We start from the raw sequence: 21,787 nt of genomic DNA on the forward strand, positions 1-21,787 counted from the left end.
TTTGCAAAAAGAAAATCACCTTTATTTTTAAACTCTTTCTTTAAAAATGTATTTGTAAATGTTTACAGCATAAAAATAATATCTCATGGCTATAGATGTGACATAGTACAAATCCTACAAATACATCTGTAAACCTAGGGAAGTGTTAACTCTTTGGTACCTTAGTCTGAACTCTGTTTTTCCCTTTGCCCTCAGGATGGTTTCTGACAGACAGCGTGGAGGCAGGTGCTGCTTCTGTTCCGAGATGCTGCAGAGTAACAGTGTGATGCCAGCGGGCCAGCACAGCAGGAGAGGGGAGGGCAGAGGGCACGCTTTGGGCAAGCTTTGCAGTTCTGGTGCAATCCGTGAAGGAGGAAAGGACAGGAACGATGGGACGCTGCAGGCCTCCCAGCACAAGCTGGCTTCCCTGCCTCCTCCCACGCCTGCAAGAATCATCTCTCCAAAGTGCCGCTGGAGCTACACTAGAGCAGTTCCCTTGCCTTTGCCAAAGCCAACTGGATCCATCTTGGCATGTCCCGGAGATTTCAGCCCTCTGGGTGAAACATGGGAATTACACTGGCAGCCCAGCCACCCATGTGCTGGCCTGCGAAATTTGATTTTTTAACAACACCTGGCCTGCCCCGGGCAAGGCCTGCAGACAACATGCTGTCTCCATCGTTACAGTCAGCCCTGGCTGCTCAGCATCCAGGCAGGGCTGGGTTCTGCTGCGGGAAGGACCTGTGCCTGGCCCAAGAGCTGCCCACTGCCCAGCGAGGACCTGCAGCTGCCCAGCTGCTCTCTGCCTGTGCAACCACCTGGGGCAAAGGCTGCCAAAAGGCTGCTGAGGGCTGCCAAGGGGCAACCTTCATGTTCTCCAAGTGGGAGCACAGCCAGACTGTGTCTGAGCTCCCTTGGCAGCCCACTGCTCTCCTGTCCATGTGGGACATCCCATGGTTTGCACTTGCACTGGCCACACTGATCCTGGGATCTGAGCTAAGCGCTGAGCTGGACCAGAGCCCTTCCTTGTGCCTGTGCGTTGGAGCATGGGGTTTGCCTCCTTAGCACATTAGTTGACATCCCATTTTAGAAGAAGCCCCCAAAAGGAGACATCTGTGAAATCCCCTTCTCCAGATCTGCCCAGCTTTACACAGGCCCAGCTTCCCCACAGCCAAAACCTAACCCAGTGCCCTGTATTTGTGGTGCTGTCTCTCCCCCAGCCCAGAGCCTGGACTGGGAAGAAGGGGAAGAGCCATTTCTCACTTCTGGCTGACTTCCTCCAGTGCACATCTGCACTGCACTTGTGCCTCCTGTCCCCGTGGGACTCTGCCACAGTCCCCTTGGCAGGTGAACAGAGACCATTCAGTTACAAGTAAAGTCCGCTGTGCTCTAGATTTCTTAACACGACACAAACACACACTAAACGTGACACTCTCGCTTAAAAAAATAATAACACGCTCAAACCAAGAAGGACAAGAGGATTAAAACCTGTGCACGCATCAGTCTGAGAAGCATCTTAAATGTGGAAAGAGACACCAGTGTGTCACATTAGTTTCTGGGATACACTTAGGTACGTATGAAATAGTGACTGGCAGTAGGATTATGCATATACTGGTGCAGATAACGATGTAACAGCTGTAGAGTAAAATATAATCTACAAATAAAAGATATTGCACTAGAGATGGGCCCAAGCTGTGGTATGTGTCCCTTTTTGGGGGGCTCAGTTTGGGTCCACCTCTAAACACAGAAACACACCCAAACAAAAATACTGATCCTTGAAACTAAAAACCCGGAGGGACCGGTTCCCTTCAGAGTCTCAACGGAGAAATTATGGCTACAAACCTCATGGGCCCAGAACAGCCGACTATTTCACCTGTCCCTCACCCACGGGGCCACGCAGGGACTGGAATGTTGGCAGCAGAGAGAGAGGGAGCGGGGGGCTGGAGCTGGCTCCCTGAGAGCTTGCCTGGGGGGCTGCTGTAAGCCTCAGCCCTGCCAAGCCCTCTCTTTGAGGAGAGTTGCAGGGATGCTCAGCAAAACGTGTTGGCTTTGCCCAGCTGCCAGCCTGTCCCTGGCCGAGATCTGCTCGCTGCAGCAGGTGTGCATGCCCTTGCTAAATGGTGATGGGAATGGTTGAGTAAGGTCAGGAAAGTACCACAAAGTGCAAGACTTGGCCCTTGCGATCACAGGGCCAAAGGCCAATGTTTGGTCATATCTCTCTGGAGCGGGGAATGGTACCATTTTACAAAGAGTCTGGCGTACCTACTTTAAGAAGGAAGAGGAAGGTGGGGTTAGCACCCTGTCAGCAGCCAGAACAGGTTTTGGTGCAAGGAGTAATTGCAATAAACCTACAAATGGGACAAAATGCAATAGGCATCCAAGTGTAGCTAATGCCCAGCACATAGGACAGGATACTTGAGTTCCCCCATCAGGGAGAAGAAATAGATCTCTTCTTTCAGGACTGTGGAAACTATTTGGCAGTGGTAAATCAGTAATTTAATTGGTAATTAATCTGTACAAGATGGAGTTTAGTACAGGATTTGTGAAGTAAATAAGCAAATGGCCAAAGGGAGGGTGAGAAGGGGTTAATTGATGGGGAAATCTTTGGGCTGAACAGAGGTAGTAAAAGTAGCTCTCTAGGCTTGCTCTTGATGCTAGAAGTATTTAATATTTTTATTAGTCAGTCCAGCCCAAAAATAACGGTTTGTTAACAAAATGTGTTGATGACCCAAAGTCTGGAACAGCGGGGAGTATCTTGGTTAAAAATGCTGGAAGATTAGAAAGATGTAGGTGCTTGGATTGGTCAGAGGATGACTCCAAACTGCCAGTATGTTGTGGCTGGGAAAAGGCCAACGTTATCCAAAGCTACACCAGGCAAGTCAAATCCAGTACAGACCAGAACTATTAATGCCCTATGCGAGGTCTAGATTTGACCTCACCTGGAGTACTGGGTACTTCTTCTCACCTTTGATAGAGAAGGGCAAATTACAAACAGAGCTGGTGCAGACAGGGGCTATTAGGATGATCTGATGTACCATCCTATGGGCTCAAGTTTCAGTGACACAGATCCTACCAAGCACCTTACATGTTAGAAATAAAGTGGTCTGACCCCAAGGATCTCATGAGTTACTCCTTCTCCGTGGTTATGATCATTTAATGAACTGTGGCCACGGAAGATGGCTCCTTCATTACAAGCAGGAGGAACAGAGCATGGAAAAACAGTTGTCATTCACAGTGTGTTTCCTACGGATGGTGGGGAATCTGACCACATGGGCTGAAAATATACTCCACCGCCTGCCAATAAAAGTGCTATTTCTTAAGTTCACATTTTACCAAGGGCATCAGCCCACAAAACATCTACTCCTCTTTTAGCTGCATAAACGGCAGCATTGCAATGATAGACAACTTAAAACAGAAGCTGTTTTGCTGGGGATTTCTGGCAGAAGTTTCATATTTAAAAAAAAAAATTCTCAGTGGCTCTGGGGTGGCAGAAGCCCAGCAAGTTGCTGACTGAATTTCTGAATTTGTAAACCTGCCTGTGTGTTTTTTGTAGGATGAAGAGATATGTGCATGAGTAGGGCAACGAAGGGGTTAATGGGAGTGGAGGGCATGCAGCGAACAGCTCTGGGCAAGGTGAAACTCCTCCTTTCAGAACAAAACCCTGCTAGTTTCTATGGTGTCAGAGCTGTAGTTTTTGGGGTCTGGCATTCATCTCTGCAGAGGTGGGGTTCACCACTGATTTCAAAAGCCTGGTGTTCCTCCTGCTTTGAGTCTCCTCATTCAAGTGGCAGCTGAGAGCACAAGAAGTCCCAGGCCTGCCTGTGAGAAGCAAGGAAGGAGATGAGAAGCAGGAGGAAGGTCTCTGCCCTTTTATTCTTCAAAACACTTTCCAGGAGAGAGGAATCCTTCCCGATTCCTCTTGCTCTGCTTGGTTCCCCATGACACTTCATCCACAGCCCTGGCAGGGATCACAGTTCAGCTGTGACCAAACAGCTTCCCAGCCTCTCTCCCTCTCTCTCTCTTTTGAGATGTCCCTGGGTTGGTGTTCTGGCATCCTTATTGCTCCCCATAGTCTTGCTATGACTCAGGAGGGACTGGTGAGACCTCCCATCCTGAGAAAGGGTGTTCGGGTGAAGAGTCTGTCCAAAGGGAGCCCTTGCTTCCCAAAGATAAGGCACAAAGGTCTTGCAGCTGGCAGGGTTATATGATTTCCCAGCAGATGAGCTGGGCTTAGTGGCAGTAGATTAATGAATAGCTATATTGCTTCCTTATACTGGCCCTGGCTAGTGGATTAATATATTTGTTCCCTTTAAATCTTCAATGGAGAATAATTAGCTTAGTGTCCACACAGACGACACGAACAACACTGGATTGCCCTCTTTGCTACTACAAGAGTCATTGTGAGAGCATTCTGAGTTCCTGGCATGCCCTTGGGGCTCCTGGTGCCATGCTGAGCACAAAAGGGTTCGGGGTGTGACAGCCCCTCTAGGTGGGTGCAGAGCTGTGCCCCAGAGCCATGGGTACCTGTAGTGCTTGTGACGCTCTATCCACCATAGAAGAGCTGTCAAGAAAGGAAAATGGTGATTCAGTATCTCTGAGACGCTGGCTGGTCTCTCCAGGACTTGGCTGTGCTCGGAGGAGAATCTACCCAATGTACTCTTGATCTCCAGTAGCTGTAGGTCGGTGTTGCAGATTCTCTACACCCCAGCAATGGGCTCCATCTGTCCTGGTGGCATTTCACAGAACCACGGTGTGGCTGGTGCCACAGAGAAGTGCTGGTGCAGAGGAGATGAAACTCATTGCCATGGAGGGGGAAGAGGCTGGAGTATCATCTTAGCAATGCAGAAAGTGGTGTCTCTTGTGGAGATCCAACCCACGTCTTCCACTTGAAAAGAAGATGTTGGTCTGTGAGATGTCTCCCTCCTGCAGTGGTTTGGTCACTGAGGAGGATGTGGCAGTGATCTGGAAGGTTGCTGGCACTGAGCCACCTCTTTGTAAGGGGGAAGGGGATGGCAACAGGGAAGTCTTTAATTCCCCACCCAACACTGGGAGATAGGAGGGAAGGAGGAATGCTGGGACAAGTGGGGATGTCCCAATGTACAAGTGCAAAGCATGGCTCTCTGCGATGTCTGAGTCAGCCCCTCAACTGGTCTCGCCATGGGGAGATGCAGAGTCAGCCCAGCTCTGACTACAGGAAACTCTCCTCCACCTCTTGGTGCCCTGTGGTCAGCTCCTGGCAGCCTGGCTGTGGGTCCGATTCCTGCTCCTCATCTTGCCGGAGGCACAGAGGGCTGTCACAGGATATTGTAGATGACGTGTTGGCCTCGTTCAGCATAGAGCTGAAAGGAGACAAGGAGGAGAGAGACGTGAGTGCCTTGTCTCAAGTCTCCTGGTGAGAGAGGATTCCCAAGGGCTGAGAAGCGCGCTGGTCTCCTGGCAGCCCCAGTCTATCTGAGTATCTTTCCACAGGGGGACAGACAATATCACTTGGGTCTATTCAGCCCTCCAACACAACAGACAGCCAGCTGGGCTCTGCGGACTGTGCGCCCCAGTGTGCCCTATTCCTTGTAAGTGAGGTCTCTTGTCCCCAGCTGTGCCAGCTGATGTACAGGGACATGACATGACACCCTATCTTAGCTCACATCCCAGCTCCCCTGGTTCATCTTCATCCCTGCAGGCTCATGCAAGGTTGCAACATCTCAGATGGGGATGACACTGCCCTCCTTCTCTCCTGGTAAACCTACCCTGGTCTGTCCCATAGCAGAGCATCCCCATTTCCTCTTGAGCCCCCCACTTTCAGATCTGGGCAGTCAGGGGAAGGGACAAGATTCAGAAGTGATGTTTTTACCTGGCCCGGCTGATGGAGGCCTCCTGAGGGAGATCGCAGATTGCCTCGGGTTTGGGGTCGGGAAGAGGGATGATATAATCGTTCTCGCCCCCGTTCTGGTGCACGGCTGTGTAGAGGATGCTGCCGGTGGGGGAGCTGGGAGTGAGCCTGGCGTTGTTCAGCCTGGGGATTGTGGGTCTTGTGCGGACCACAGCGGGGTGGTCACTCTTCATGAACTCTTCATCGACCTGCTGGTACCTCTGCTCTCGCAAGGCAGGTTACCAAAGAAATGGGAAGGTCTTGTGAGTGGAGAAAATGCACTTGTGTTGTATTTGCTTTCCCTGTCTGCTAGGCTTTTTTCTAGAGGGACTGGCATCTTCTAGCTGGGTTCAGCTACTCTGACTGCACCAAAGACAGGTCATGAATATTTCTTAACAGAGAGATCAGGCGCACAACTCCACAGCTCCAAAATACTAAACAGTTGGAGGCAGGTTTTTCATCTCCTGCCAGTTCTGATTTCCGCAGTTGCTTAGACACCAGCTGCCTGACTGGCAATGCCAGTTGTCTCAGCAATGTCCCCAGGATGCCCAAACCACCTTCATTGGCTGTTCAAACTAATGCAGCCTTAGTCACAGCAAAATCCTTTCACACAGCAGCACTAAACACTGGTCTCCAAACCCTGATTGAGGGCCCTAACCAAGGCAGCATCCTCCACAGAGCACTGACCCTCTTCTGTCCCTCCAGCACAAGGTCCTTTGAACATACCTTTCTGTAGCAATCCACCAAGAGGTTTCCCATAAGCACCACCAGCTGTGAGAAGGATGGTCTGATCTCAAACTTCTCCTCCCAGCACTTCTGCATGATATCGTAGCTAACAAGAGGGAAGAGAGAGCACTCTGGTGAGTTAGCGGGTGGTGAAAACAGAGACAGAAATGCTTCTGTAGTTTGTGTAGGGCAGGCCCAGGGCGAATGCGTATGGGCAGCACCGCTTACATTTCGTCAGAGGCGTGGGTGGGTTTGGACATCCGATAGCCACGTTTGATGGCGTTGTAGAACTGTTCATTCATAGGCAGTTCGGGATATGGAGTCCCCCCTGTGTGTAAAGGGAGAGCACGAAATCAGGCTGGTGGATTGCCTGCCACCCCCGTGCCAACACACATTTCACACCAAGGTTTCCTTTTTTCTTTACCTTTCCTGTTTCATTTCACTTCCAAATGGCAATGTCAGCATGGGAAAGAAGGAGACAGGGAATGAAGTGCTGCTCTGACTGGTAAGGTTGGGACTTGGGGATTAGAAATGGATTTCTATTGTCTCTGGGAAGGGATCCTGCTAACATGCTGTCAGACCTGTAGACACCACCGTGACCTCCAGGTTCACTTACCTAGAGTGAATATCTCCCAGAGCAGGATCCCGAAGGACCACACATCACTCAGAGTGGTGTAGAGGTTGTTGAAGATGCTCTCTGGAGCCATCCACTTAAGGGGTAAGAAAGTCTAAGAGGAAAAAAATGGAACAAGAAGAGAGTCAGCTGCACCTACTGCACTTGTTACAATAGGTGAGAGCCTGACACACAATTTACAAGCAGAGAAGACCCTGCAGAGCTGCCCATCAGCCCTACACATTCGCTGACATCTGCTGTCAGCCACTTATTGGAGGGACTAGTTTCTTCTTTCCTTGTGCAGGATGAACCCAGCAGGGAGGAGGAAAGAGTGGGTGTGCTACATCCATTTCCATCACTGTCTGCCATGATGAGCTGTCATGGTGTGCATTCTCTGGTTCTTGGGGAGTCCACTGACTTGCACAACATGACCACGGCACTCCTGAAGGGAGTCCAGGACTATCTGAACTTTGGGAACCTGAGACCAGGCTGGAGAGGACTATGGGATGACCAGAAAAGAGCCGAAGGACACATCCAGGTTTTTCCTGCTCTTACTCAGAGTGATACATGAAAAGGAGCCTCACTTGACCAGCTTGTGTGCAGCACTGGCTGTGCTGTTCCTGGGATTTGCTTGCACAATGAATACCAAAATAATCTCCAGGAAGGATTGCAAAGGGGCTTAGTTTCATTTCCCGATTTGGAAGGAAAAGCAGCTATACCAAGGCTGGACTGGAAAACCCCAGCCCCTCTGCAGAGGGTCTCCCTGCCCAGGCACTGAGTGCCTGTCTGCCATCCCATGCAAATGGGAGAAAGCATGAGAGAAGTAAAGTAGTTCATAGAGCAGATAAAGATTGGGGTTTGAGGGGCCTGACTCCACTCTCAGCTCCCCCAGCCTCAGTTTCTATGGGAATTATGTGGCCTGCTTTTCTTGGGGTTGCACATTCCCAAACGCCCCAGGGCTGGAGTGGACATGCTGTTGTTGAAGTCACAGGGGAGGTTCCGGGGAAGCTCAGTTACAGCTCATCCTCTCCTGCCTCGAAAGATTGGAGACGTCTTTCTGGAAAGTAGCTGCTCGCAGGAAAACACTTCCTCTTACCCTGTGGTCTAGTGGTTAGAGCAGAAGTCTGTGAACCTCTTCCCAGAGTGGCCAGTGACTTGCTGCAGCACTGTCAAGCTGCCTAACCTTGCACTCCTCCTGCCTGCAGCTCAGGACCGGACTCAGCACCATGCAGGGAAGGGATGCAGCACTGCTGCCAGTGATGGGCTGTACAGGGGACAATCCCCTAGCTTTGCTGCTTATGCCCATATTCTTCTGTAAGATCCTGGAGATACGGGCATGCAATTCTGCTACTCCACAGCGTGCAGAGCACATCAGGTGCAGGGTGGTTGGCTGTTGACACCATCTCCTGGGAGTCCTGCCCTGTCACTACCCCTGGGCACAATGATGGAGAGGAGACTCACAGGGGGAGCATGTAGGGGGTGCCAGGCCCAAAGCCCTGGAAAGAAGGGGCTTGCACGGCTCCTGGTACTCACGCTGCCTTTGGAGATATAGTTGGAATCCCTCATGATGTCCCTTGCCAGGCCAAAGTCACAGATCTTCACCAGCTTCCCCTCACAAATGAGGACGTTCCTGGCAGCCAGGTCACGATGCACACACTGTAGGGGAGAGGCAGGGCACTGTCACTGCGAGGGGTCCCCAGACAGCCTGAAGAAGCAGCCCAGCTCCAACACTAGCCCATTTCTGGGGCTGCAGGGACAGGAGTCACCTCACATCATTTGAGGCATCTCCTCCACCTCTAGGGACAACCATGGCTCAAAGCCACTAGCAGAGCTACCACATTTTCGCTGAGGTTTGCTCAAGACCCTACCAGACACAACTAGCAAGCACGGTGATATTACGCCACTGTAAAGCGTGACTGTAGGAAGCTGTGGGAAGCTGGGAGCTCTTCTTCTGTGCTCCATGGAGGAGCACTGACCATGCACTTATGGGGATCAGACAGTCTGGCTGGAGGCAGAAAGCCAGGAATTTCTCTCCACATGTCATTGATGCCATCCCTCCCCCTTCTCATAGCCCTGCCCTGTGTGATGTTTCACACGGTCCAACTATATTCCTGCCTGCCCTGGGCTAAGCCAGTCCTTAGCAAATCCCAGAGCCTAGTCCTCTGTGGTGGCTTAATTTCCACTAAACAAGCACTTTTGATGAGGTCTAGGGGGGCTCAGAGCATGTGGTGCAATAGGAGTGTCCGTGGAGAGTAGTAGCTCTGCTGCAGAGTCCCTCATGCTTTAGCACAGGGAGGCTATCACTGTTTGGCCATCCCGGTAAATAGGGATGATATAACACCACAGCTGTGCTGCACATGGCTTGGGAGGAGCTCAGAGTCAGGGAATTTGAGGTCTGAGCTTGATCTAAGCCAGGGTTATCTGTCACGTGCACATATAGTCATGCTGATCCCCAGGGCTGTGTTTCCAAAGAGAAGTGGTCGGCAGCTCTTCAATTGCATGGCCACTTCTCCCACGAGGAGGTTGGCATGGACAGAGGGACAGTGAGCAGAAGCTGACCACAGGACAGCAGAGCATTGTTGGCCTTCACTGCTTCAGGCACCATGGACCAGCCAGCATACGTACGTTTTTGGAAGCCAGGAACTCCATCCCATTGGCCACCTGGAAGCTGAAGCCCACCAAGTCCATGTAGCTGAGGAGCGGAGACTCATTTATCAACGTCACCCGGTCTGTTCTTTCAGGAGCTGGAGGGCAAGCAGAGATGGATGTTGGCATTACTCAGTACACTTGTGGGCTGCCTGCCAGTGGAAGGACCCCAGTGGGGGGTTGCTCTGCCTCCAGCAACAAAGGGACAGAGCCAGGAGCTCCCATCGTGAGGGCCTCTGCCACCACTGCTGAACTCATCCCAAAGGTGAACTTTGCAATATGGACCATCTGCCTCTGCAAGCAAAGGCATCCAGCACCCAAAGTGCAAGCACCTCTCCCTCCCGCTGTGGCTGAGCTGCTACCTGATGGGGTATAGCTGTCCAGCTCGTACGGGGTGCCGTAGTTAGAGGACTCGATGTCAGCGTACTTGACTTCACCCTTCATGTCAGACATGGGCACATAATCCAGGGAGTCGTCCTTGCTCATGTCCATGTAGCCCCCATCGCTCTCGACAGACAAGGAGAGGTGACTGTGGGGAGAAGCAAAGAGGCTGTTCAGATCCAGAGGAGACGAGGAGATGCAGGGGAAGGGCACAATGATTTGCAGGACTGCAATTCCTGAACCCTCAGCCCCAGCACTGAAACGTCTCACACAGCAGCGAAAGAAGCCCTGCATCATGCATGCAGAGAAGAGCAAATGGCACTGGAGATCTCCTTCCACCACCTAACAGGGCAGAAGAACATGAGACCCAAGCCAGAGTGGGCAGGCAAAACCTCCCACCTTGGCTGTGCATGTTCCCAGGCTGGCCAGGACTGGCCTGGAGAAGGCTGAACTGAGTGGGCAGGACACAACCCTCTGTCCACAGTTAAACCTTCCCAGTCTGGATCAGCAAACATCTGCACCCTTGAGCACCTCTTCCTTGAGTGAGCAACAACTGCATCTGGGAAGCAGCATCTTGAAGCCTTTCACATGCCGGTGCTGGGCAAGGGACACCTGCTGCATGACCAGAGCTGTGGGGCATGTCTCCGTGGGCTTGGGAGGCTGTGCTTAGTGCTTAGGAGGATCTCAGCTGCTTTCAAGCGGAGAGCACAGGGGGCAGCTGTGCTGATGTCCTAACACTGCTCTATTTTACTATTGTTTTGGCGTTCTGGAAGGAAATGTTGCTTTCTAACTTCCCACGGGACCGTTTCTCTGTGCTGATGTGCCTGCATCCATTACAGCTGGCAACCAGATGAAGGACCGCTTCCCTTTCCTTGTAGCACCTCTTGTGCAACTGCACTCCTTCTAGCACTTCTCCCTTAGGCTCAGTAGCAAGGCAACCTGCCCTGAGAATACAGAGTTGAGGCCTCCAAGGGTTAAGACACGCTGGGAAACCCTTCATCTCTGTACTCAATGCATAGCTATGGTCATGCCAATAAAGTTAACGATGCCAGGGAATATTCCCAACTGGCATGGAGCAGCTGGCGTGTGTGCTAGCAAACTCAGCCTCCAGGAGATACAGATTGTCTCTGCTAACGTCCTGTCTGCCAGGAGCTGTTTGGAGGTGGCTGATTGGCACATGGGCTGGTCTCACAAGGTAACAGAGTGGCCAGCTGTGTCCCCATGCTGGTCCAGCATTTATTTTAATGGTCTGGAGGAAATATAGGTATCCTTCCTGGCAGTACCAACCTCCCTTATTGATGGGGGCTAGGATGGGGTAGGCACCAGGGAGGAGGAGACTGCTGCTTTCCAGGTACCTCTGCACATGGTCCTCCTTGGCGGTGTTGCCGTACACCTCTGCCTCTCGCCGGGCCTTCTCGCCGTAGGACTGCAGGAAGGTGTGCTTGTTGCGGTGCAGGTAGTCCACCAGGTCCCCATAGCGGCAGTACTCAGTGATGATGTAGATGGGCCCTGGTGGGAGAGAGCACCTTCCTCAGCCCTGCCACAGCCCTGTTCGCTCCCCTGGGCAGTGAATTTCATCCCACAGGGACATCACCAGATTGCAGGATGTCTAGGCAGAGACAGGGGGAAAAGCTACCTTTCTGGTACTGAACATTTTTGGAATTGGAAATTTGTGTTTGGGGAAGGAGGTGGGGGTTAACGGAAACATGCCTTCTCAGTTTCAATCAGGTTGGAAAGAAAAAAAGGGCTTTCAGAGCCCCACAAGGCTTTCCTAAGGGAAAGGTGAATCATTCTGAACCAAAAACCAAGAATTATTCTCTGTGAGAACAGTTCTCCTCCTCAGCACAGCCCAGGGCAGCAGGGAGAGGAGACAAGGCGACGGGGCTTGGCTACCTCCTTTGGTGCAGGCCCCCAGCAAGTTGACGATGTTGAGGTGAGGTCCCAGGTGGCTCATGATCTTCAGCTCGGACATGAGGGCTTGCTTCTCACTGCTCCGGGCGGTGGCTGTTGGGGAGAGCCAGTGTGAACGGCAGGGCAAGGAGGGGAGTGCATGGGCACTGTTTGGCCCTGCGGGTTTTGGATGGGGGAAAGGGACGGTGTGGGAGCAACTCACACTTGAGCATTTTGACTGCCACTTTCATGGTGGACTGCGAATGGCTCAAGCCATGGGCTGTTGCTTCCACCACGCGTCCGAAGGCACCAGAGCCAAGAGTGCGTCCTGCAAAGAAACAGCGAGGACACAAAGTTGCTGATAGTCCTCGAGGAGAGCTGAGGCGAGGAGCTTGGAAAAGTTCCTCTCTCTGAAACCACACCAGCCTTGCTACAGTCATCCTGGTGGGCATGGAGGTGGTTGTGAGCTATGATGTTTGGGGCTGGGGCTGGTTTCCACCTGGCTGGGAAGGGAAGGAGCTGCCAGCTGCAAGAAAGGATAGCCAGGAATAACCCAGTGCTTCATGCCAAAGTGGGCAGCTGGCCTCCCACCGTGGTCCCAGATGGTCCCCCTGTCCCAGGACCACATTGTATCTCCAGGGATCACTGTGCCTTTTCTGGGTTGGTCTCTTTTGGAGATCCTAAACCCAAACCTATCACCCTCAGACAATCAGGACCCTAGGGGTCCATCAGTGGGACCCGGAGAGCCTTTACCTAACACCAGCTTGTCCCTGGGCACCTCCCAGCTGGAGTCGTAAGGGAGCTGCATGGGATCCACGTAGATGTACTCGTGCCCATCAGAGCTGACTGACTCAATCACCTTCCAGCGGATTTCGTAACGAGGTTTCTGGAAAGGGGAGCAAAGGGAAGAGAGAGATCTGAGAGGCTGAGGGTCAAAGAGGGCATGGAGGATGTGCATGGGCTTTGTTAGGGAGTCTTTGATCCTTGCAGCTATTGCCTCCTTCGCCATCTAGCCTACAGATGCCAGGGGCATGCAGACACTGATGGAGGCCCATGGTCCCTGGCACGAGTACGACATTGTCAAGCCCGTGCCAGCAGGAGCTCACAGCTTTGCTCTTCTCAGCCACCCTAACATGGGGGTACCACTGTGGCAGCCTGGGAACACTCTCCTCTCTTACCTTCTGCCACAGGACGATCAGGATGATCAGGGAGATGACGGTGAGGACCAGCAAGGCCAGGATGACAGAGATGATGACCACCTTGAATGGCAAGGCTACAACAATAACAGGGACAGCAGTCAGACTCCTCCACCTCTGCATAGCCTGAGTACCCTGGGGAAAGTTGGGGACAGCAGCGCAGAGAGGGCCCTGCACCCTTCCCCTTCCCTCCTCTAGCCACTGTCCACCTCTTGCTACATGCTTCCCCCTGCCCCAGACATCGACCCCGAGCTCTCCTCCTGGTGGGGGCAGTCCCTATCCTCTCCTCCTGGGCAGACCTGCCCAGTACTTACAGGGCCAGCACCCCAGGGATAGTGGGGTGATGGATTGTTACAGCCTGTTGAAGGGCTTGCTGCCTTGGGAGTGGTTTGACCATGGCAGGGTGTAAGGAGATAGAGGGGCTGGTTTGCTTGGGGGAGAGCTGGCGGCTCTGGGCCTGGGCTTAGACCATCCTTCCTCATTTTGGGATGTTCAGCGCATGGATGTTTTAGTCCGTGGCACCATCTAGTGACCCGCGGGCTAATAACAAGACACTGGGCACCTGCTCAGGCACTCTCATCTTGCCTCCCTGGAGGGATGTCCCTGTCAGTGGTGGGAAGAGGATGTCCATGGCCAGTGGACATAAGGGCTTCAGACTCCTGGAGCAGCCTTTCCTGCTCAACCCAAAGGAGTCTTCATTTTGGGCAGAAATACCCAGGTCTCCTGACTCTGAGGACTGCAGTCATCAGAGGACAGTCCTGGCTTCCAGCATCTCCAGGCTAGAGACACAGAGGGAAACGTCTAGCTTCCCACCACTGGATCAAACACTTCCCTCAGTGCTCACCGTGTGGGACCAGAGTGATGTCCTGGGAGTTGGTGCCCAGGAAGTTTTGCACAGTGCATCTCAGGAGCAGGGGCTCGTCCACCCTGTGCAGCTGCAGGGTGCTGTTCACGCGATACACCTGCAGCTCCGCGTGGTACGTGGCGTTGGTCTGCAGACCGATCTCTGTGGACTCATTCCCCAGCAGCCGAGTGGGCTGCCCCTTGGTGCTGCACCTGGTCCAGGGGAAGGATAAAGGCACCTGAGAGGCAGTTGGGACCACACACCACCATGGGGTGCCCAGGCGTGTGGACCAACAGAATACAATAAAACAGTAGTCTGTTATTCTAATAAATGTGAGAGTCCAGCCATTCCCATGGGCTCCATCACTCCACTTACCATTTGATGTCGCTGCAAGTAGACCAGCTAATCTCTGGCTGGGGCATGCCTTCAGCAGAGCATGTTACGGTCTGCTCCGCGCTGCTAGCACTGCTGTTCTCCTTGAGATCCACCACTTTGGCTGGCACTGAAAGCAAGAGACACTGGTGGGAATTCATCCTTCACTTTGACTGCAGGACGGAAGGGGAACATGATTCCCCTGTACCCCTAACATGGCCTGGGGGTGAGGGGACAGAGAGGTAGGACTCATCACAGCAATTGTGTTTCATTTTTGAAACCTAACAGCAAAAAGAGAAAGGTTTGAGAGGGTCATGAAGGAGACCTGTCCACATGTAGGTTGCTTCGAGAACAGAGGTGAGCACAGGGGAGAATGCTGGACATCAGAGCTGCCCACCTGTCTCTGCATCTGCTACCTTGGGCCAGGGCATGAAGGCCAAGATGCTGGTGTCTGCACTGCCTCCCTGTCCCCCTCGCTCTGAGAGCACACGTGAGATATTTCAAGCGAGCATGTTTCTTGCTTTAATGCTCTTCCTTTGACCAAAACCACTCTGGAGATGCAGTCAGAGGAATAAGGGCTTCAGCTTGAGAGTCCTGAGGCAAAGGATGAAGCCATCCTCTGAGACTGCCCCCACAATCCTCATCCCTATATCTGCAGGCCCATCCTCACCATTTATCTGCAGATGGAAGGACAGCTCCTGCTCATCGTCCTCATTGGAAGCCCGGATGGTGTAAAATCCTCCTTCTTCCTGCTTCACCCGCACCAGCACAAGAGCCGTCTGGTACCTGGAGGAGACACAGTGCCAGAGTGATGGGTGTGGGAAGGTACCTGGGGACTGACAACTCTCAGAGGTGACAAGCTCCCACCCATCTGAGGCATGCTCAAAATCTATTCATGGAAGGGCATTCAACCACCAACCATGTCCAGCCAGCAATTTGGAGGCTGCTTTGTGAGTTATCCCCTCCCTGCACCCTGGTGAGGAGTGGTGGGCCCTCACCTAGTTTCTGACAGGTTCCTGCTGGTGATGGTGAACTCGCTGCTGCTCTCCATGGTCAATGTCTTGTTGTTCTTCAGCCACACGATGCTGGGTTGTGGGTAGGCCTCCACCTCCACCTGGATGGAGCGGCTCTTGTGGACCTCAGCATACAATGTGCTGGGCAGGTGGGTGTGGAAGCGCACGAAGCCACGCTCTGAGAGGGGGCAGGAGAGATATGGGGTCAGAGATAAACAGAGACCACTCTTCAGCCCTTTGGACAAACGTGGATCTGGAGCAAAACACCCTGAACACACAAAAGTGGTGGGGCATCTCCAGATCCATCCCTTAAGGCTTCAGGCTTGTGTCCGAGGGGAGTGCAGACACAGAGCCACATTGGAGCAGAGGAGCTCATGGGGCAGGCAGCATGTGGGGAAAAGGCTGTTATCTTGTAGAGGTGGGGCAGGTTCCTTCAAATTACACAAAAGAAGGACAGATGCAGATGGGAGGTGACAATTTGACCTCACAGTGCAGAAGAGCTCTCACCCACACCCTCAAGTGTCATAAAGGGTCCCAAAAGCCATGGTGGGAGATTTGGGATGTTCTGAAGCTGAGAAGTGGGCAGGAGTGACATGGGATGAGGGCTGGCTTTTTGCAATGGTTACTTAGGGCAGAGGCCAGGAGGGTAGAGAGCTGGAGGCTGTGCAGAGAGAAGAGGGTGTCACTCTGGGGCATCCTGTCTAGACGCCCACATGGGTTGCTGGCTTTGGACGCACAGGCAGAAACTCACCGATCACATGGACTGTGATGTCTTTCCGGTCTGTTTTCTCATGGTAGCCCTCAGAGACATTGCAGGTGTAGGTCCCACTGTCCTTCAGCTCTGCGTTCTGGATGATGAGGATGGAGCGGATCTCGTGGGTGGATCCGGGCAGGAAGTCGGTCACTGGCTCCACAACCTTCCCTGCCTGCACAACAGGGACAGGAGATATGGTCTGAGAAGTCAGGAACATGTTCTGCCATTAGAGCTACAAAGCCAGGCTCACAGGGAGGGGGGAGGAGAGGGTAGAAGAGCCCAGTCTGGCTGCCACAGGGACAGGGACCATGCACTGATCACAGGCCACAGAGACAGACAGCCTTAATCCAAGGATCTCCCCGTCAAGCCTCCCTGTGTGGCAGCAGCAGCATCCCACAGCTTCTGCCACGGGATGAAGCTTCCTATGAAGCTTCACTTAGGATATTGTTGAGTGATTGCCACGGGACATCTGGGCAAAGGCTGGAGCTGCTGTCTGGAGCCTGTGGGGCAGGAGCACTCACTTGCTTGCGGGGATAATCCCAGTTGAAGTTGACCAGCTCATTGCCGCTCACAGTGCACATCAGGGTAACGTTTTCTCCCTGACGCACTATGGTCTGCACTGCGCTGATGGAGACGTTCACAGATGAGACTGTGGGAAAGGTGAAAGAAAGGAATGAACAATGAAGGGAGGGACGAGTGGGCACCCAGTCCATTTATCCTGGGTGGACTGGTCCGCTGGAAGGTCTCTTCCCTGAGGGATGGAGCTGACACTTTGGCAGAACCCATTCTCTAATGGAGACAGGACTAAATCCAGCCTCCAAATTGATCAGGGGCACCACTAAGGAGACAGGGGCAGAGCTCAGCTGTCCCCTGCTATTGGGCTGAAGGAACAGCCACAGCAGGTGCACAGGTATGCTAAGACAATGGCAGCTTACCCTGAATCCTGTAGACGTAGAAGGTGTCTGAATCCACCTCCTGGTCATCCACGATAGTCCGGCAGAAATAGGTTTTATCCTCAAAGAAGCCTTTGAATCCCTGTTGTGGGTCATAAGCAGCTGGGATGGGGTTCTCCACCTTTTTCTCATAGAGGGTCACCTGCATCTGCGGGTTGGTCACGCGGCATGGGATGACGGCCTCTGTGTAGCCCGTGATGAAGATGAAGAGCTCTTCGGAAGTGATCGTGGGGAGGAAGACTAGGGAGGGATCTGTGGGAGAGAGGGAACGCTGGTTATAGAAAGCTGCTTGAAGATGAACTGGGACTGCTCTGTGCTCCTGCAGGACCGCTCCAACACAGGGCTCTGTCTCCAGACTGGTGGGATGCTTCTTCCCTTACTCCCCATGGCAAAGTAGAGCTGCCATGTTGTGGGCTTGCCAAACCTCTCCTGGGAGGGTGAGAGAGACCCAGATGCTGCCACCTAGCACCATTGCCTCCCCACCACTTGTCCCAACACACCACACACGGGCCTCTCCCATGACCTGGCATACCAGAGACATGCCACAGTCAGATGACCTGCCATGAGGGCTCCCCTGCAATGGGAGGAAGGATTTTGGGAGGCCGGGATCTTGGAGACAGAATGATATTTCAAAGCCCTCTTTCTCCTGGTTGCTAAACCCTGTGGAAATGCAGAGACAAGACATACTGTCCCCTACCTGGAACATAGATGTACAGGGCTTTCCTCTCCACTGGCTCTGGAGCCTGGTCAGGGCTGTAGGTGCACACGTACTCCCCGGTGTGACGGCCTGTCACGTTCCTGAGGGTGAGATTGCTGACGAAGACACCATCCCTGTGCTCCAGCGAGGTAGCAAGGGGCTGACCCTCCCGTTCCCAGACCAGTGCTCCATCCCCATAGCACAAGAGGGAGAAGGTGCTGTGGAGGCCAAGGACAAGCTCAGTGTCTCTGGGTTCGATGTGCAGCCCACTGCCCCCAGACGTTACCTCCAGCAGACCTGGGAGAGGAGGGAGATGAGACCGACTTAGATTCCTCCGAAATACAAGGAGAAGCATGCTGGAACACAACCTCACGTATTTGGATGGCAGTCTCAGCCTTTACACTGAAAAATAACCTTTCTGGATTTGTCTTCCTTGGCATAGCCACCACTGACAAACACATGCTCTCTGCAGAAATGTCCTGTCAGCCCAGACCTTGGTGGGTCACCCTTCATTCCATGTACCTCCTGAAACTCTTATTGGAGAGGAAATAAGACATCATGGGGTTTAGCAATGTTTGAAGTTGCCCATGTTGTCTGTGGCAATGCTGGGTGGAGAACCCCCTATTTTATGCTGTAACGATCTCTGCCCCATCCAACCTTTCTGCAAGGTAACTGCACCCTCAGTGCCACCCAGTGCTGCCCAGTGTCATTGGGTGGTGAAGAGCAGAAGGCTGGCTCGGGAGGGATTTGGGGCAGCAACTGAAACTGTGGGTGTGAACAGAGCTGTGCTGGGAGGCAGCCATGCTGTGACGCTGTTGCACCAGCCCAAGGGGGACCCTTGGTGAGGACAGGCTGGAAATGGGGGTGACCTGGGCCTCCCCCATGTTTGCTCACATTCTTGGATTGTACGCATCCCGTGAGCTGGTCTAGATGGCCCGGGGAGCTGACAGCGTAGACAGTATTGCTGACCCCCATAGCAGCTTGTCTCTGCAAAGGCAGAGGTGGGTCTCAGATGCATCTTCAACGCCTTGGAAAGGCCACGCATTTACAGGCAGGGGAGAGGAGGAGGTGAGGCAATTCCCTGCTCTGCTGGCTGCCTCTCCACAGGGACAGTGTCGGACGGGACACAGACTAGGCTGAAACAATGTCAGTTTACAAGAAAGTGAAAAAGGAATGAAAGCAAAACCTTGCAGGAAATCCTTTGGAAGCAATAGAGCAGGCAAGGTCTTCCTGAATGGCTCCCTGTGTCTCTCCCAGCTTCCTTGCTTCACCCTTTGCCCTGATGTCCCAGTGGGGCTGGGACATGTGCTCCTCCCTGGTGTCCCCACGGGTGGTCAGGGCAGCTGGGGACAGCCCCCGGGACTTGCCACAATGCTGTACACATCCCAGATGCAGCCAGGTGCCCTGTTGCCTTGCTGTGGGGGGTTATTGTATATATGGGGTCTGACCAAACCCTTCCTGCTCTGGGGGTCTCCATAATGTCCAGCTAACGTGGGTTCTCGGGTGTGTGCTATAGGCTGAGCGCACCCGGCAGTTCTCCCTCTGCAAAGGTCTCCTCCTTCCACCCAGCTGTGCGTCAGCATGAAGCAGGTGGGGACTTTACATCTGCCCTGCCATAGGGTTGAGTCGGCATGAGCTGATGGACCTGAGTCATTAGGAGGGACAGCTGCTCCTGGAGCATGCTGTGCTCCCCTGGGCCTCTCTATGCCGTTACCCCTTTCCTCCCCCTTGCGCTGGAATGAGCATCCTGGGGCAGCATCCCCACGCAGGGCCCAATCCTGCACACACCTCCCCAGCCGCAGCACTCACCAGTGAGGACAAGGAGCTGGAGAGATGCCTTCAGAGAGGGGCGCAGCATGGTGGGCTCCAGGGCTCGGCGGCCGAATCCTGCCAGGAGCAAAGCGGGATGAGCACAGCACTGCCGGCAGAGGAGGGTCCCCTGGCCACCCAGGGCAGGGGGGTCCCTGAGCCCCCACGCGAGCCCTGGTCTCCCCTCTCCACCTCAGAAACCTCCCATCTGTTCCCAGTTTTCAGCCTTTCCCTCCTGGTGGGATGGTTGGTTCCCGCTCACGCTGGATCTGCAGAAGGAGATGTTTCTAAGGCATCTCCTGCTGGTAAACAGGGATTTTGCTGGAGGCTCCAGCAGTTGTGTCAACTCTTGCTCATCTCTGCTCGAAAAGCCGCTCCCCCCGCAGCAGAGCCCTGCCTTTCTCCCTCCCTCTGCTCTGCCACTTGCTTTTTTTTCCCCTTAGCTTTTGCTTCCCTCAGTCCCAGTGAGATAAAACTTGCTAGAAAACAGATCCCCCTCCATCCCTCCCACATTTTCTGCTCCTTCCAATTAAATAAATCAAGCCCAAATAAACCCCACAAAAAAATGAATTTCTTGTATTTAACTTTTAAAGATATATATTTTAAGGGAATATTTAAGAGGGCTTTTTAGTTAAAAATCCCTTTTATTAACATTTCTCAATAAATCTTTTCCACAGAGAGTTTTTAGCCCTCCCTGGCACAAACCGAGAGCCCAGAAGAGACGAGGCCAGAGCTCCCTAGGCACGAGGACGGCTAGTGGCAATCTGGACTTGCTGACCTGGCCCCAGGCACCGTCTCTTACTGAGCGGCTCCGCTGCCTCTTGGCCCTGGAGTGGCCTTCTGGTCTGCTTGATGTTAAGGAGGAAATGGTTTTTAAATGACGTGCGCTTGTCAGATGTTTTTATTATTCTCTTGCTTTGGCTCAACAAAAGTCTGATCTACCAGCAAATCCTTCCAGGTCTCCAGCTTATTCAGCAGCTTCCCGCTCCCCCCTCCAGAAAACCCCTCCGTGACTCCTCTCTTCTGCATTTGCCAGAGGGGATGAGAGCACTTAGGGGGAAGAGCTGGGGGTGGGCAGGATGAAAGGACCGAGGTGAAATTCAGGCTGTAAATGAATGTGACCTCACTGCACCCACCCTCAGGGAGCACCAACCTGCAGGAGAGAGGAGGAGGATGGACAACCTAATCTCGCTGCCCCCCAAGGCACTGCCATGAGAACAATTAGCTTCGTTTCCCAGTTCTCCTTTGCAGATGTTCAAGGTTGTAAGGACAGCTGAGATCCTCTCCTTTCACCCTTCCCCGCCTGCATGCACAAGCCAGGCTGTATTTGCCCCACCACCCCCCCCAAATATCTGCCTGCCAGCAGCTAAAGTCTTCCCCAGCTCACGCCCAGCTTTCAGCTGCCTGTCCAGCTTCGTGGCTGCCACTGTTAGTCCTGGTGCAGGCGAGATCTTGGTTTCCTCTGCCCACATAGACAGGTCCCTCACTCCACCAGTGATCTCTGCAAGATCACCGAAGGGGCAAACCTCTGCTCTGATGGAGCTGGGGAGCTGGACGCGGGCACATGCTGGTGCTGGGCTAGCGTGGGTGTTGCTTCAGCGAGCAGGGAGAGCCCTGCAGCCTCCACCCGCCGCCTCCCCTGCGTTCAGAGCTGGTTTTAATAAAGCTGCTGGTTTTGCAGAAAGGCATTTCTCTTGGAGATGCTTCCCAAGCAGAGTGGGAGGGTGGCAACGTCTCGCAAAGAGTGGTGACCTCTCCCTTGTTTGTCTGCTCCGGCCAGGGCGAGAGGCGTGCTCAGAGGTGCTGAGCTGTGCCTGTCCTGCAGGATGCACGCAGAGCCCAGCTGGCAGGAGGACAAACCTTTCTCTCCCTGTCACGGGGACACGTGTGCTTGCACATGTGGGTGTGCACAGGCGTTTCACAAGGGATGCAAATGCACCCAGCTCACTGACAGCCTTGAGAGCCCTTGTTGTTTCCCTCCTCAATCTCAGCTTTTGTTCTCAGCAAGAGCAATGAGAGGCACCCTGTGAGTGCCAGACAAGGAGGAGCTG

General features: G+C 53.3%; 1 protein-coding gene across 2 annotated transcripts in view; it reads right to left on the minus strand.

Annotated features, from left to right (window-relative positions):
• PDGFRB (platelet derived growth factor receptor beta) overlaps positions 1 to 21,787 on the minus strand; it is a 33,755-nt gene continuing 11,968 nt past the window's right edge. For both annotated transcript variants that reach the window (XM_068408485.1, XM_068408484.1), the window contains 22 exons: positions 19,737 to 19,814; positions 17,928 to 18,224; positions 17,213 to 17,482; positions 16,799 to 16,926; positions 16,275 to 16,449; positions 15,509 to 15,701; positions 15,181 to 15,296; positions 14,514 to 14,640; positions 14,139 to 14,350; positions 13,277 to 13,371; positions 12,852 to 12,984; positions 12,322 to 12,426; positions 12,102 to 12,212; positions 11,564 to 11,717; positions 10,190 to 10,356; positions 9,807 to 9,925; positions 8,715 to 8,837; positions 7,185 to 7,296; positions 6,797 to 6,896; positions 6,569 to 6,674; positions 5,825 to 6,063; positions 1 to 5,315 (listed from right to left, as the gene is read on the minus strand). In XM_068408485.1, the coding sequence (XP_068264586.1) occupies positions 5,165 to 5,315; positions 5,825 to 6,063; positions 6,569 to 6,674; positions 6,797 to 6,896; positions 7,185 to 7,296; positions 8,715 to 8,837; positions 9,807 to 9,925; positions 10,190 to 10,356; positions 11,564 to 11,717; positions 12,102 to 12,212; positions 12,322 to 12,426; positions 12,852 to 12,984; positions 13,277 to 13,371; positions 14,139 to 14,350; positions 14,514 to 14,640; positions 15,181 to 15,296; positions 15,509 to 15,701; positions 16,275 to 16,449; positions 16,799 to 16,926; positions 17,213 to 17,482; positions 17,928 to 18,224; positions 19,737 to 19,785 (3,282 nt within the window). In that variant the 5' untranslated portion in view covers positions 19,786 to 19,814 and the 3' untranslated portion in view covers positions 1 to 5,164. The remainder of the gene's footprint in view (positions 5,316 to 5,824; positions 6,064 to 6,568; positions 6,675 to 6,796; positions 6,897 to 7,184; positions 7,297 to 8,714; positions 8,838 to 9,806; positions 9,926 to 10,189; positions 10,357 to 11,563; positions 11,718 to 12,101; positions 12,213 to 12,321; positions 12,427 to 12,851; positions 12,985 to 13,276; positions 13,372 to 14,138; positions 14,351 to 14,513; positions 14,641 to 15,180; positions 15,297 to 15,508; positions 15,702 to 16,274; positions 16,450 to 16,798; positions 16,927 to 17,212; positions 17,483 to 17,927; positions 18,225 to 19,736; positions 19,815 to 21,787) is intronic.

The sequence above is a fragment of the Nyctibius grandis genome, chromosome 10 (assembly GCF_013368605.1).
Source record: "Nyctibius grandis isolate bNycGra1 chromosome 10, bNycGra1.pri, whole genome shotgun sequence".
Lineage (NCBI taxonomy): Eukaryota > Metazoa > Chordata > Aves > Nyctibiiformes > Nyctibiidae > Nyctibius > Nyctibius grandis.